The sequence below is a fragment of the Oncorhynchus clarkii genome, chromosome 5, assembly GCF_045791955.1.
Source record: "Oncorhynchus clarkii lewisi isolate Uvic-CL-2024 chromosome 5, UVic_Ocla_1.0, whole genome shotgun sequence".
Taxonomy (NCBI): Eukaryota; Metazoa; Chordata; class Actinopteri; order Salmoniformes; family Salmonidae; genus Oncorhynchus; species Oncorhynchus clarkii.
In genome coordinates, this window is record NC_092151.1 from 42125226 (window position 1) to 42140482 (window position 15257).

Below are 15257 nucleotides of genomic sequence, written 5' to 3' on the forward strand. Positions count from 1 at the left end.
CTCCCTGGGCGGAAACGGACCACTTAAAGCACGTCTTGACAGAAGTAAGGGCTGTGAGAGGAGCTGCCACCTGACCGAAATTACGGATGAAACGACGATAGAAGTTCGCGAAGCCGAGAAAGCGCTGCAGCTCGACGCGTGACTTAGGGGCGGGCCAATCAATGACAGCTTGGACCTTAGCGGGATCCATCTTAATGCCTTCAGCGGAAATAACAGAACCGAGAAATGTGACGGAGGAGGCATGAAAAGTGCACTTCTCAGCCTTCACAAAAAGACAATTCTCTAAAAGGCGCTGGAGGACACGTCGAACGTGCTGAAGATGAATCTGGAGTGACGGTGAAAAAATCAGGATATCGTCAAGGTAAACGAAAACAAAGATGTTCAGCATGTCTCTCAGGACATCATTGACTAATGCCTGAAAGACAGCTGGAGCGTTAGCGAGGCCGAAAGGAAGAACCCGGTATTCAAAGTGCCCTAACGGAGTGTTAAACGCCGTCTTCCACTCGTCCCCCTCCCTGATGCGCACGAGATGGTAAGCGTTACGAAGGTCCAACTTAGTGAAAAACCTGGCTCCCTGCAGGATCTCGAAGGCTGAAGACATAAGAGGAAGCGGATAACGATTCTTAACTGTTATGTCATTCAGCCCTCGATAATCTATGCAGGGGCGCAGAGACCCGTCCTTCTTCTTGACAAAAAAAAACCCCGCTCCGGCGGGAGAGGAGGAGGGGACTATGGTACCGGCGTCAAGAGCTACAGACAAATAATCCTCGAGAGCCTTACGTTCGGGAGCCGACAGAGAGTATAGTCTACCCCGGGGGGGAGTGGTTCCCGGAAGGAGATCAATACTACAATCATACGACAGGTGTGGAGGAAGAGAGGTGGCCCTGGACCGACTGAACACCGTGCGCAGATCGTGATATTCCTCCGGCACCCCTGTCAAATCACCAGGCTCCTCCTGTGAAGAAGAGACAGAGGAAACAGGAGGGATAGCAGACATTAAACATTTCACATGACAAGAGACGTTCCAGGAGAGGATAGAATTACTAGACCAATTAATGGAAGGATTATGACAAACTAGCCAGGGATGGCCCAAAACAACAGGTGTAAAAGGTGAACGAAAAATCAAAAAAGAAATGGTTTCGCTATGATTACCAGAAACAGTGAGGGTTAAAGGTAGCGTCTCACGCTGAATCCTGGGGAGAGGACTACCATCCAGGGCGAACAAGGCCGTGGACTCCCTTAACTGTCTGAGAGGAATGTCATGTTCCCGAGCCCAGGTCTCGTCCATAAAACAGCCCTCCGCCCCAGAGTCTATTAAGGCACTGCAGGAAGCTGACGAACCGGTCCAGCGTAGATGGACCGACAAGGTAGTGCAGGATCTTGAAGGAGAGACAGGAGTAGTAGCGCTCACCAGTAGCCCTCCGCTTACTGATGAGCTCTGGCTTTTACTGGACATGAAGTGACAAAATGACCAGCAGAACCGCAATAGAGACAGAGGCGGTTGGTGATTCTCCGTTCCCTCTCCTTAGTCGAGATGCGGATACCTCCCAGCTGCATAGGCTCAGCTCCCGAGCCGGCAGAGGAAGATGGTAGTGATGCGGAGAGGGGGGCAACGGAGAGCGCGAGCTCCTTTCCACGAGCTCGGTGACGAAGATCAACCCGTCGCTCAATGCGAATAGCGAGTTCAATCAAGGAATCCACGCTGGAAGGAACCTCCCGGGAGAGAATCTCATCCTTTACCTCTGCGCGGAGACCCTCCAGAAGACGAGCGAGCAAGGCCGGCTCGTTCCAGCCACTGGAGGCAGCAAGAGTGCGAAACTCAATAGAGTAGTCTGTTATGGATCGATTGCCTTGACATAGGGAAGACAGGGCCCTGGAAGCCTCCTCCCCAAAAACAGATCGATCAAAAACCCGTATCATCTCCTCCTTAAAGTCCTGATACTGGTTAGTACACTCAGCCCTTGCCTCCCAGATTGCCGTGCCCCACTCACGAGCCCGTCCAGTAAGGAGAGATATGACGTAGGCGACACGAGCAGTGCTCCTGGCGTAAGTGTTGGGCTGGAGAGAAAACACAATATCACACTGGGTGAGGAACGAGCGGCATTCAGTGGGCTCCCCAGAGTAACACGGCGGGTTATTGATTCTGGGCTCCGGAGATTCGAAAGCCCTGGAAGTGGCCGGTGGATCGAGGCGGAGATGGTGAACCTGTTCTGTGAGGTTGGAGACTTGGGTGGCCAGGGTCTCAACGGCATGTCGAGCAGCAGACAATTCCTGCTCGTGTCTGCCTAGCATCGCTCCCTGGATCCCGACGGCTGAGTGGAGAGGATCCGAAGTCGCTGGGTCCATTCTTGGTCGGATTCTTCTGTTACGGGGTCGGATTCTTCTGTTACGGTGAGTGAATGAGGACCCAAAAGCGAACTAACTTAAACAGAGCTTCTTTAATAACCAAACATAGGTAGGCTCAGATAGACCGGCAGATTCCGACAGGACAGGACAAGGTTACAGCAAACATGACGATAGTCTGGCTCAGGCATGAAACACAACAAACAAGAATCCGACAAGGACAGGAACAAAAACAGAGAGAGATATAGGGACCTAATCAGAGGGAAAAAGGGAACAGGTGGGAAACGGGGTGAATGGGTAGTTAGGAGGAGACAAGGCACAGCTGGGGGAAACAGGGGGAGAAAAGGTAACCTAACAACGACCAGCAGAGGGAGACAGGGTGAAGGGAAAGGACAGAAACACACAACATGACAATACATGACAAGATCTCTGAGATTCGGCTAAAAAGATGTTAGCATTATCAGAAACGCTACAAAAAAGTAGCACATTGTTGGTTTTTATTGGGCAGAAATGTGAATCAGGGGCGGCAGGTAGCCTAGTGGTTAGAGCGTTGGGCCAGTAACCGAAAGGTTCCTGGCTTGAATCCCCGAGCTGACAAGGTAAAAATATGTCGTTAAGCCCCTGAACAAAGCAGTTAACCCACTAGTACCCGGTAGGATGTCATTGTAAATAAGAATTTGTTCGTAACTGACTTGCCTAGTTAAATAAAGGTTAAATAAAAATAAAATGTGCACGCGAGAACAGTAAATTGTGAATTCAATAAAAACTGTTACACCTACAAACATATTCAATCCAAATGGATTTAAGTCTAATGGTCACCTTATGGGCGCTGTAGCCTCGTTTTAATCGACGTCTAAAGACTGAGCTAGGTTTGGGGAAAAAATTGTCTGACAACCCTGTCAGAAATCCGGTATAGTGGTTCTCGGTAACGGCCGGACGGGTCATGACGAGAGGCGGGGAGAGTGTGTTGTACCTCCAATCAAATTGGTTTAGAATTTTCATTCATTGGTGTCATATTGGCTTAGATAGGATGCTAGAGAGATTTGAATTTACATTGAGCTTCAATCAATCCCATACTATAGTCGTGGTGACCGGCACGACTATAATTCAAGCCTATTCTAATATTAGCACTGAACCAGAGTCATGAAGTATTTAGTGACTGTGACCTGCACTGAAAGGTCGCAAGGAATGTATCACACTTCTAGACTGTTAATGGTACTGACGTGGTATCAAACCAGGGTCGTCTGTGTGACAGAAGACTACATTATTCCTCTGAGCTAAAGCATAGGCATGAGTTCTCGGAAACAAAACAAGTCTTCAGGTCTTCAGGCGAGATTAGTCGTCACACAAGCTCATCACATTGTTCACCAAACCACCTCAACTACAACAACACAGGATACAGTCTGTGTATTATTACAGCATATCCGTTAGCTCTCTTTATTCATGTCAAGCTGCCAATGTAATGGTGATGATGCAAGTGTTGAATCCGACCTTCTTCTGACTGACATCCGCAGAGATTGAAGCTGAAAGAGGACGGCTCAGAACACCAGATCAAGGTGGAGTTTGCGTGGTACGGCACAACCAGCAACCGAGATAAAAGCGGAGCCTACTTGTTCCTGCCTGACGGGGAAGCCAAGGTAACTCGGCAACTTTATTAAACGTGATTGATTCTCCTTTGTCAACGTGTAGCATTACAGCGGCACTGAAACCTTGTAAAGAGGAGAGTGCTTTCAGCTCTTACAGTAAAGGGAAAGGAGATACCAAGTCAGCTGCACAATGGAATGCATTCATCCCGAAATGTGTCTTCTGCATTTAACCAAACCACTGAATCAGAGAGTAGTTCTGTTACCCCAGTTTCCCTCTCTTTTCTCCCTTATTTGTGCTCCCTTGCCGGCACACTCTCTGTAGGAGGTATTATTGGCAGAGGATGGATGGGAGAGGGTGTTATGAGTGATTTGATCCCCATTGGTTTTCTGTGCTCCTCCAGATGTACTCTCCCGCTCGGCCTCCAGTGATAAGGGTTACCAAGGGATCTGTGTTCTCTGAGATCACCACTACCTTTGATCATGTGACGCACACTCTACGCCTCTATCATGTTCAAGGTAATGATGGAATGTGTGTGCGTGCGCATGTGTGGCCAATCTACAATTGACTCCATACACTGTTACACCTGATCAGTGATCAACTGAAAGCAGTTGTACAAACATGCATGCGACCTTCGTAGCCTGCATGTATCAAAATCAGAAAAACAGAACGTTGAAATATCAAAAACACCCTGAAACGTAATGTTTTGTCTTTGAAATGGGAGAAGATCCAAAACTCTGTCTGTAGATGAGCCACGCGAAGACTCACTCAGTGAGCTTACTAGGATAGTCGAGAGAGAGGGAGGGAGACGGTTTAGTCAGTGCAAAAACCTTTTGAATGGCTTGCTTTCGAAGAGAAAATGTGTGTTGTTTTGTTTGCGTGCTCGTCGATAAAAGGGAAGCTGCAGTCATGCTACCCAGGGAGCCCCTGAAGGGCTGCATGTCATCACACAGCCAAACAGGCCTTAATTGGACCCAGCATGCAGATTTCTTACTGAAGAATGGTTTCATTGCATATTTTGACCTGAGGGTACAGTATATAGAGAGACAGTCTACATGTTGCGAGACGTATCACTGTAGTTGTAATTTACCCATTTGGAATGTTTCACTGTGACATCGGTCCTCTATTAATGTATTTACGATATTTAATGGCTCAATGTTGAGACCCAATTTATTTTTTACTGCTTTTGCATTCACCCAAAGTCTATGTACTGTAACTGTGGATTTTTTCTTCTTAGATATATTTATTCATGTTTTGCATTATTTCTGGGGTTATGTTTATTTATTTTTTTTCATCTGAAGAACTGGGGCAACATTTTTTCAACTGTTTTGTTATTTTTCCTCTCGGTGGATTAATTAAGTTAGGTATGTAAAATGATATCAAACAATGCAAGATGTATTCCCAAAAAATGTACAGTACCAGTCAAAAGTTTGGACACACCTACTCATTCAAGGTTTATTTTTTATTTTTTACTGTTTTCTACATTGTAGAATAATAGTGAAGACATCAAAACTATGAAATAACGCATATGGAATCATGTACAGTCGTGGCCAAAAGTTTTGAGAATTACATAAATATTAATTTTCACAAAGTCTGCTGCCTCAATTTGTATGATGGCAATTTGCATATACTTCAGAATGTTATGAAGATGAATTGCAATTAATTGCAAAGTCCCTCTTTGCCATGCAAATTAACTGAATCCCCCCAAAAAAATTCCACTGCATTTCATCCCTGCCACAAAAGGACCAGCTGACATCATGTCAGTGATTCTCTCGTTAACACAGGTGTGAGTGTTGACGAGGACAAGGATGGAGATCACTCTGTCATGCTGATGCTGAGTGGTGCTTGGAATCTTTTTTCTTCCTCTGTTAACCATGGTTACCTGAAAGGAAACACGTGCCTTCATCATTGCTTTGCACAAAAAGGGCTTCACAGGCAAGGATATTGCAGCCAGTAAGATTGCACCTTAATCAACCATTTATCAGATCATCAAGAACTTCAAGGAGAGCGGTTCAATTGTTGTGAAGAAGGCTTCAGGGCGCCCAAGAAAGTCCAGCAAGCGCCAGGACCATCTCCTAAAGTTGATTCAGCTGCGGGATTGGGGCACCACCAGTACAGAGCTTTCTCAGGAATGGCAGCAGGCAGGTGTGAGTGCATCTGCACGCACAGTGAGTCAAAGACTTTTGGAGGATGGCCTGGTGTCAAGAAGGGCAGCAAAGAAGCCACTTCTCTCCAGGAAAAACATCAGGGACAGACTGATATTCTGCAAAGGATACAGGGATTGGACTGCTAAGGATGGGGGTAAAGTCATTTTCTCTGATGAATCCCCTTTCCGATTGTTTGAGGCATCCAGAAAAAAGCTTGTCCGGAGAAGACAAGGTGAGCGCTACCATCAGTCCTGTGCCATGCCAATAGTAAAGCATCCTGAGACCATTCATGTGTGGGGTTGCTTCTCAGCCAAGGGAGTGGGCTCACTCACAATTTTGCCTAAGAACACAGCCATGAATAAAGAATGGTACCAACACATCCTCCGAGAGCAACTTCTCCCAACCATCCAGTAACAGTTTGGTGACGAACAATGCCTTTTCCAGCATAATGGAGCACCTTGCCACAAGGCCAAAGTGATAACTAAATGGCTCGGGGAACAAAACATCAATATTTGGGGTCCATGGCCAGGAAACTCCCCAGACCTTAATCTCATTGAGAACTTGTGCTCAATCCTCAAGAGACGGGTGGACAAACAAAACCCCACAAATTCTGACAAACTTCAAGCATTGATTATGCAAGAATGGGCTGCCATCAGTCAGGATGTGGCCCAGAAGTTAATTGACAGCATGCCAGGGAGGATTGCAGAAGTCTTGAAAAAGAAGGGTCAACACTGCAAATATTGACTCTTTGCATCAACTTCATGTAATTGTCAATAAAAGCCTTTGACACTTATGAAATGCTTGTAATTATAGTTCAGTATTCCATAGTGACATCTGACAAAAATATCTAAAAACACTGAAGCAGCAAACTTTGTGAAAATTTATATTTGTGTCATTCTCAAAACTTTTGGCCATGACTGTAGTGCATGATTTCATATGTGTTTTATTCATAGTTTTGATGTTTTCACTATCATTCTACAATGTAGTAAGTAGTACAAATAAAGAAAAACCCTTGAATGAGTAGGTGTGTCCAAACCTTTGACTGGTACTGTATGTATTCGGAGACTCACTAGGAGTATAATTAATACATCGAAATCAAGCCAAAAGAGGAAGGAAGCTTATAAATATGTGCTGTGAATATGCTCTGTGATTGTGTTAGTGTTCTCTCTCTCTCTCTCTCTCTCTCTCTCTCTCTCTCTCTCTCTCTCTCTCTCTCTCTCTCTCTCTCTCTCTAACTCTCTCTAGGTGTGGAGGGCCAGGCGGTGGAGATCTGTAACTCGGTAGATATAAGGGGGGAGTTCAACCGTGAAATTACAATGAGGTTAACGTCAGATGTGGACAGCAAGGATCGATTCTTCACAGACCTCAACGGATTCCAGGTACTGTTACTGTATGACCTGGCTCTCTCTCTCTCCCTTTCACTCGCCCTCTCACCCCCTCCCCTCCCTACTCAGGCACTGCCCCCAGATCATTCAATGAGTGAATGAGAATTTTATTTTGTACACACTGAAGGATGCGTGTACAGGGAAAACGGTCACAGCTCTTCGAGGGCCACTTTGAAAGAAAATGTAGCCCTGCAGTCACCCCTGATATTTAAGATATCACAGACACATGCATTGAGTGAAGAAAACACGGACAAAGAGTTATACACGGTGGAACATTTTCATTTTCATTTCTAGTAGGAATGCACAATTACAGCCCAGTCCCTAGCTATCCAGTTGTGAGAAAGCACTCCACAATATAACGGAGCCACATATACCAGAGCAAATACTGCTTTTCTTGCTTCTGAACTGGAGATTTCTATGCGAGACTGTGCATGGACATTGAGCATGTCAACAGTTACGACAAGAGCAATTCACTATGATACAAATGGCTAGTAGCATTAGCTTGACATCAAATGTACATAGAACTGGCTGAATGGGGGTATATTAGATGTCCAAATACGTATAAATGACTTCTTGGACATCTTCCATTTTGAATGACAAAGTTTTGAATTGAAAACGAAGTCAGAAATGCAGATTTAAACGATTACATTTTGTTCAGGGGAGAATCTTTCGACAGATCAGTGTCTGAGCTCCTTTGCCAATTAGACACTCTGCTGTAATTCTAGTGAGAGGCAGTGTTTTCCCTCAAAATCTCCATTTGCATGGTTTTGGCAGTCGGACCTTACTTTCAGTGATTAAGAGGGATTTACTGCCATCAGAGATTAAATATATTTTTCTCCGACATGCAACGCTTCATGCAAACAAACAACAGACAACCCAGCTGAACAGCTTCCCATACCCATTGTAGTCAAAACAAAGACGGTCAGCTTAAGATCCCACTCAACCTACTTTACATCCCAAAAAGTATGTTTAGTCGTTCAATGTGCAGAGAAAATCTACCTCTAAACTTTGTTTCAACAAGTCAAAATACATTTCTATTTATTCCTCAGATACCCTAAAATTGTAATCAAACTATAATACTTCTTACGGAAATAATTATGTTCAATAGGAAACCGATTTTAGCAGTGGGGTATTGTCTTCATGGGGCGCGCAAACACGAATTTCCAAGACTGTGTCCCTGTACGACAACTGATATTTCTTATTCGTTTTTGAAGTTACAAGCCTGAAACATTGAACAAAGACTACTGACACCCTGTGGAAGCCATATGAATTGCATCCAGGGAGCTAATTTTCAATATGACCTTTAACTTGCCTTTCGTCTCTCTCAAAAAAAATCTGGTTGGTTTTTCTTTAGATTTTCTCCTACCATATCGATTGTGTTATATTCTCCTACATTATTTTAACATTTCTACAAACTTCAAAGTGTTTTCTTTCCAATGGTACTAATTATATGCATATCCTGGCCTGAGCAACAGGCAGTTTACTTTGGGCACGTCATTCAGGCGGAAATGGACTAGCCCTAACTAGGGCCTTAAGGTTTTCCTAGTCAGGTCACGTGGTTCCTCAACATCACCTTGATATGTGACCAGAGACGGAAGAGGAAGTGAGACAGCTTTTTTTCTGGTTAATCAATGAACTAAGCAGACCAGACCCAGCTGCTATCGCAATGGTGCCTATGGGAGAGTCACCCCTTAAGCAGACCGGAACTGTGACATTTTTTTTTTTCAATGGTAAAAGTCATCAAATCAAATTTTATTTGTCACATACTTCGTAAACAACAGGTGTAGACTAACAGGGAAATGCTTACTTACGGGCCCTTCCCAACAATGCAGAGAGAAAAAATAAAAATGACAGGGGAAAAAATTATAACACAATAAATAAATACACAATGAGTAACAATAACTTGGCTATATACACAGAGTACCAGTATCGATTCGATGTGCAGGGGTACAAATTAATTGAGGTAGATACAGTGCCTTGCGAAAGTATTTGGCCCCCTTGAACTTTGTGACCTTTTGCCACATTTCAGGCTTCAAACATAAAGATATAAAACTGTATTTTTTTGTGAAGAATCAACAACAAGTGGGACACAATCATGAAGTGGAACGACATTTATTGGATATTTCAAACTTTTTTAACAAATCAAAAACTGAAAAATTGGCCGTGCAAAATTATTCAGCCCCTTTACTTTCAGTGCAGCAAACTCTCTCCAGAAGTTCAGTGAGGATCTCTGAATGATCCAATGTTGACCTAAATGACTAATGATGATAAATACAATCCACCTGTGTGTAATCAAGTCTCCGTATAAATGCACCTGCACTGTGATAGTCTCAGAGGTCCGTTAAAAGCGCAGAGAGCATCATGAAGAACAAGGAACACACCAGGCAGGTCCGAGATACTGTTGTGAAGAAGTTTAAAGCCGGATTTGGATACAAAAAGATTTCCCAAGCTTTAAACATCCCAAGGAGCACTGTGCAAGCGGTAATATTGAAATGGAAGGAGTATCAGACCACTGCAAATCTACCAAGACCTGGCCGTCCCTCTAAACTTTCAGCTCATACAAGGAGAAGACTGATCAGAGATGCAGCCAAGAGGCCCATGATCACTCTGGATGAACTGCAGAGATCTACAGCTGAGGTGGGAGACTCTGTCCATAGGACAGCAATCAGTCGTATATTGCACAAATCTGGCCTTTATGGAAGAGTGGCAAGATGAAAGCCATTTCTTAAAGATATCCATAAAAAGTGTTGGTTAAAGTTTGCCACAAGCCACCTGGGAGACACACCAAACATGTGGAAGAAGGTGCTCTGGTCAGATTAAACCAAAATTGAACTTTTTGGCAACAATGCAAAACGTTATGTTTGGCGTAAAAGCAACACAGCTCATCACCCTGAACACACCATCCCCACTGTCAAACATGGTGGTGGCAGCATCATGGTTTGGGCCTGCTTTTCTTCAGCAGGGACAGGGAAGATGGTTAAAATTGATGGGAAGTTGGATGGAGCCAAATACAGGACCATTATGGAAGAAAACCTGATGGAGTCTGCAAAAGACCTGAGACTGGGACGGAGATTTGTCTTCCAACAAGACAATGATCCAAAACATAAAGCAAAATCTACAATGGAATGGTTCAAAAATAAACATATCCAGGTGTTAGAATGGCCAAGTCAAAGTCCAGACCTGAATCCAATCGAGAATCTGTGGAAAGAACTGAAAACTGCTGTTCACAAATGCTCTCCATCCAACCTCACTGAGCTCGAGCTGTTTTGCAAGGAGGAATGGGAAAAAATTTCAGTCTCTCGATGTGCAAAACTGATAGAGACATACCCCAAGCGACTTACAGCTGTAATCGCAGCAAAAGGTGGCGCTACAAAGTATTAACTTAAGGGGGCTGAATAATTTTGCACGCCCAATTTTTCAGTTTTTGATTTGTTAAAAAAGTTTGAAATATCCAATAAATGTTGTTCCACTTCATGATTGTGTCCCACTTGTTGTTGATTCTTCACAAAAAAATACAGTTTTATATCTTTATGTTTGAAGCCTGAAATGTGGCAAAAGGTCGCAAAGTTCAAGGGGGCCGAATACTTTCGCAAGGCACTGTATGTACATATAACTAGGAATAAAGTGACTAGGCAACAGGACAGATAATAAACAGTAGCAACAGCGTATGTAATGAGTCAAAAGACTTGCAAAAAGGGTCAATGATAGTCCAGGTAGCTATTTGGTTAACTATTTATCTAACCATTTCGCAGTCTTATGGCTTGGGGGTAGAAGCTGTTCAGGGTCCTGTCGGTTCCAAACTTGGTGCATCGGTACCGTTTGCCGTGCAGTAGCAGAGAGAACAGTCTATGACTTGGGTGGCTGGAGTCTTTGACAATTTTTTGGGCCTTCCTCTAACACCGCCTGGTATAGACGTCCTGAATGGCAGGGAGCTCGGCCCCAGTGATGTGCTGGGCTGTACACACTACCCTCTGTAGCGCCTTACTGTCGAATGCCAAGCAGTTGACATACCAAGCGATAATGCAGCCAGTCAAGATGCTTTCAATGGTGCAGCTGTAGAACTTTTTCCAGATCTTAGGGCCGATCCAAATCTTTTCAGCCTTTTGAGGGGGAAAGGCATTGTCGTGCTTTCTTCGCGACTGTGTTAGTGTGTGTGGACCATGTTAATTATTTAGTGATGTTGACACCGAGGAATTTGAAGGTGGATGTGGATGGGGGCGTTCTCAGCCCTCTGTTTCCTGTAGTCCACGATCAGCTCCTTTGTCTTGCTGACGTTGAGGGAAAAGTTATTGTCCTGGCACCACACTGCCAGGTTACTGACACACTGACATCCTCATTATAGGCTGTCTCATTGTCGTCAGTGATCAGGCCTACCACTGTCGTGTCGTCAGGAAACTTAATGATGGCGTTGGAGTCGTGCGCGGCTGCGCAGTCATGGGTGAACAGGGAGTACAGGAGGGGACTAAGAATGCACCCCTGGGGGCTCCCGTCTTGAGGGTCAGCGTGGCGGATGTGTTGTGGCCTACCCTCACCAACTGGGGGCGGCCCGTTAGGAAGTCTAGGATCCAGTTGCAGAGGAAGTTGTTCAGTCCCAGGGTTGTGAGCTTAGTGATGAGCTTGGAGGGCACTATGGTATTGAACGCTGAGCTGTCTTCAATGAACAGCATTCTCACATAGGTGTTCCTTTTGTCCAGGTGGGAAAGGGCAGTGTGGAGCTCAATAAAGATTGCATAATCTGTGGATTTGTTGGGGCGTTATGTGATTCGGAGTGGGTCCAGGGTGTCTGGGATGATGGTGCTGATGACTGCCATGACCAGCCTTTCAAAGCATTGCATGAATAAAGATGTGGGTACTACGGGGCGATAGTCATTTAGGCAGGTTACCTTTGCTTTCTTGGGCAAAGGGACTATGGTGGTCTGCTTGAAACATGTAGGTATTACCGACTGGGTCAGGGAGAGGTTAAAAATGTCAGTGAAGATACTTGCCAGCTGGTCAGCGCATGAGTGGGACATCTTCATTTATCCACCATCTTTGATGTGATTTTCTTGCAGATCCAGTCTAGAAAAACCATGGCCAAACTTCCCCTCCAGGCAAACTTTTACCCCATGACCAGTATGGCCTACCTTCAGGACCCCGGCACCAGACTGACCCTCCTCACCGCACAGTCCCTGGGCTCCGCCAGCCTCAAGAGTGGTGAGTGCAGGCCTGGGGATTTGTTTTCTGTTGTCTATTGGAAGGAGGGCATCAGTACTTTAATTGTCCAGGAAAGATGACATCCCTGCTCGGTTCTAAGATTACCATCTGTACAGTACATAGTGTCATCTGCTATTTTGGCACCAGGATGTGAAAAGAAGGAGAGATATGACTTGATTTAAAATGAGTGCAATTTCTATTGTGCTGTTTCTTGCCAAGCAATACATGTATATACACATTTATGTTATGTAAACAGAAGGCAATGTGATATTGAAATAGATCAACTTTGACCTTTTCCCCTCCAGGCCAATTGGAGGTGATCATGGACCGTCGGCTGAACCAGGATGATAACCGCGGGATGGGCCAGGGCGTCCTGGACAACAAAGTTACTGCCAGCTCCTTCCGCCTGCTACTGGAGAAGAGGGCCAAGACCGATGGGGTACTAATACCAGGAATTTGAAGCAATTTTGTCATTTTCGTAGTTACTGTAGAGTGTAGTTCTATTGTAGGTTTACTGAGGTTCACTGACAATGGAGACTTGATTAAGATTATTAAGGTTCAAACATTGTCATTATAGTACATTATGATCAATCCTCTCTTTTCCCAGTTACTTTTGCACCAGAGTATTGCCCTAACCCGTCCATGTCCCTGCTTTGATATTTCCAGGGGGAGAAACTCTCTACCCTCAGCTACCCGTCTCTGCTGAGTCACGTGTCGTCGCTGTACCTGAACCACCCTCTGATCCCCATGGCTGTGAGCACGGAGGCAGAGTCCCGGTCTCTATCCCCCTTAAGCCCTCTGGCCTCATCACTGCCCTGTGACGTCCACTTGGTCAACCTACGCACCATCCAGTCCAAGGTGAAGGTTTTCGTATTGCTACATAATACTTTCTTCTTCTCTTTTCTCTCTGTGGAGCATAAGGCCGCAACAAGCCGTACATCCCGTTGCTCTTTTACCTGTGTAGTAATGTTTTCATTTACCTTGCGTTAACAGGTTGTTCCCTAGTGATTTAATCGTTGCGTTGTACTTGCATATTCATGGCGTTCGGGACATTTTTCGAATGAACCCGTTCCTTATTCCCCCAAAAAAGAAACGCTCGCGTCATTTGCTACTGTATTCAAACGATGAATTACTATGTAACATGTTAATACAATGCTGTTGCCACAGTACTTACAGTGGTACTACATAGGAGCAACTCCTTACAAAGAGTCACCAGGTTTTCTAAAGTGATGAGTGCACCGCTGTGTTCTCATAGTCATTGTCTTTAATATGATTAAGCGCATGCCTGACTGTATGGATTACCCTGGCTGTATGGATTACCCTGGCTGTATGGATTACCCTGGCTGTATGGAATACTGGCTTAATTGCTTGTTAGGACAAAACACACACTCAGCACTCCTCCAAGGGGCTCTCCATTCATTTCCTTATATAATCTCTGTAAATAAACACTACATCTGTATGTTGTAAGTCTTCTATGATCTCCTCTTTGTTGTTGCATGGCCCATCAACTCTGATGACACCGCCGTCTATCATGTCAAAGATCGAGCTAATTGTTCCGGGGATCTGCCGACCAATTTGCTCGATTATCGATTGTACAGACACGCTCGGACATCCAATTTGACTCTGAGAGCAAATCAAAAGAGGAGACGGGCAGAATCGTTGAATGTGTTTTCGACGAGGGCTTTGTACTCATTTATACAAATACTCACATGATGACACCACTGCCGCTACTACCTACTACTAACACACTTAGTATGCACTGTGGCATCTCCATATACTCAGCCAGGAACTGTGGATGTAAAAACAAAATAAAACTGTTTCTGAAAGGGGGATGAAATTGACTGCAGTAACCCTGTTTCAGAGTCCGAACCTGGGTTCAAATACTATTTAAAATCTTTCGATCTTTCTTGCCTGGTATTCCAGATAGGTGGGGTGGGGTTTGCGGTATTGAGACTATTCTATTTTTCCATTCATCCAGACTAGCTCAATAAAGCACTGATAAAGTGTTTGAAATGATGTAGAACAGTATTTGAACCCAGGTCTGTTGCAGAAGCAGCACCTCGAACATGGCTGTGGAAATGCAGCTGACCTGTGAAAGGGTGGTCTCTATAATTGCCCCAGTGTTTAGGCTGAAGGGGGGGGGGGGGGGAGAACAGGAGGGGTCTTTATGGGGACTGAAGTTTCTCACTGGTCCTACAGGAGGAAGGGGGTGGGCCGTCGGACGAGGCGGCTTTGATTCTGCACAGAAAAGGCTTTGACTGCGCCCTCTCGAATAGGAACACAGGGCTACTGTGTGCCACCACGCAGGGGAAGGTAAGGCCTGCCACACACATGCCGGCACACTAGCACACACAGGAACACACACGTTATACACACACACACACAAATGAAAGTTGTGATCAAACACTTTATTAATTAGTGATTAAAGGGAATTTTAACCTGAGGGTTGCACGCGATGCTCTTTATTCAATCAGCTAGTAGTGTTACAGAAATGAACTTCCCCTCCAGCAAAAAAAGCTCAAGAGTCACTTGCCACAGAAAATGTGCAGTGAGGAAGGAAATTCCTTTCATTACATTTCCTCCTTTTCCAATGTCATGACAACTG

The 15257-nt window shown here is 44.8% G+C and overlaps 1 protein-coding gene across 2 annotated transcripts in view; it reads left to right on the top strand.

Annotated features, from left to right (window-relative positions):
- LOC139408866 (alpha-mannosidase 2-like) overlaps positions 1–15257 on the top strand; it is a 77525-nt gene that overhangs the window by 59007 nt on the left and 3261 nt on the right. For both annotated transcript variants that reach the window (XM_071153268.1, XM_071153269.1), the window contains exons 15-21: positions 3858–3980; positions 4331–4445; positions 7320–7453; positions 12511–12652; positions 12958–13091; positions 13319–13510; positions 14852–14965. In XM_071153268.1, the coding sequence (XP_071009369.1) occupies positions 3858–3980; positions 4331–4445; positions 7320–7453; positions 12511–12652; positions 12958–13091; positions 13319–13510; positions 14852–14965 (954 nt within the window). The remainder of the gene's footprint in view (positions 1–3857; positions 3981–4330; positions 4446–7319; positions 7454–12510; positions 12653–12957; positions 13092–13318; positions 13511–14851; positions 14966–15257) is intronic.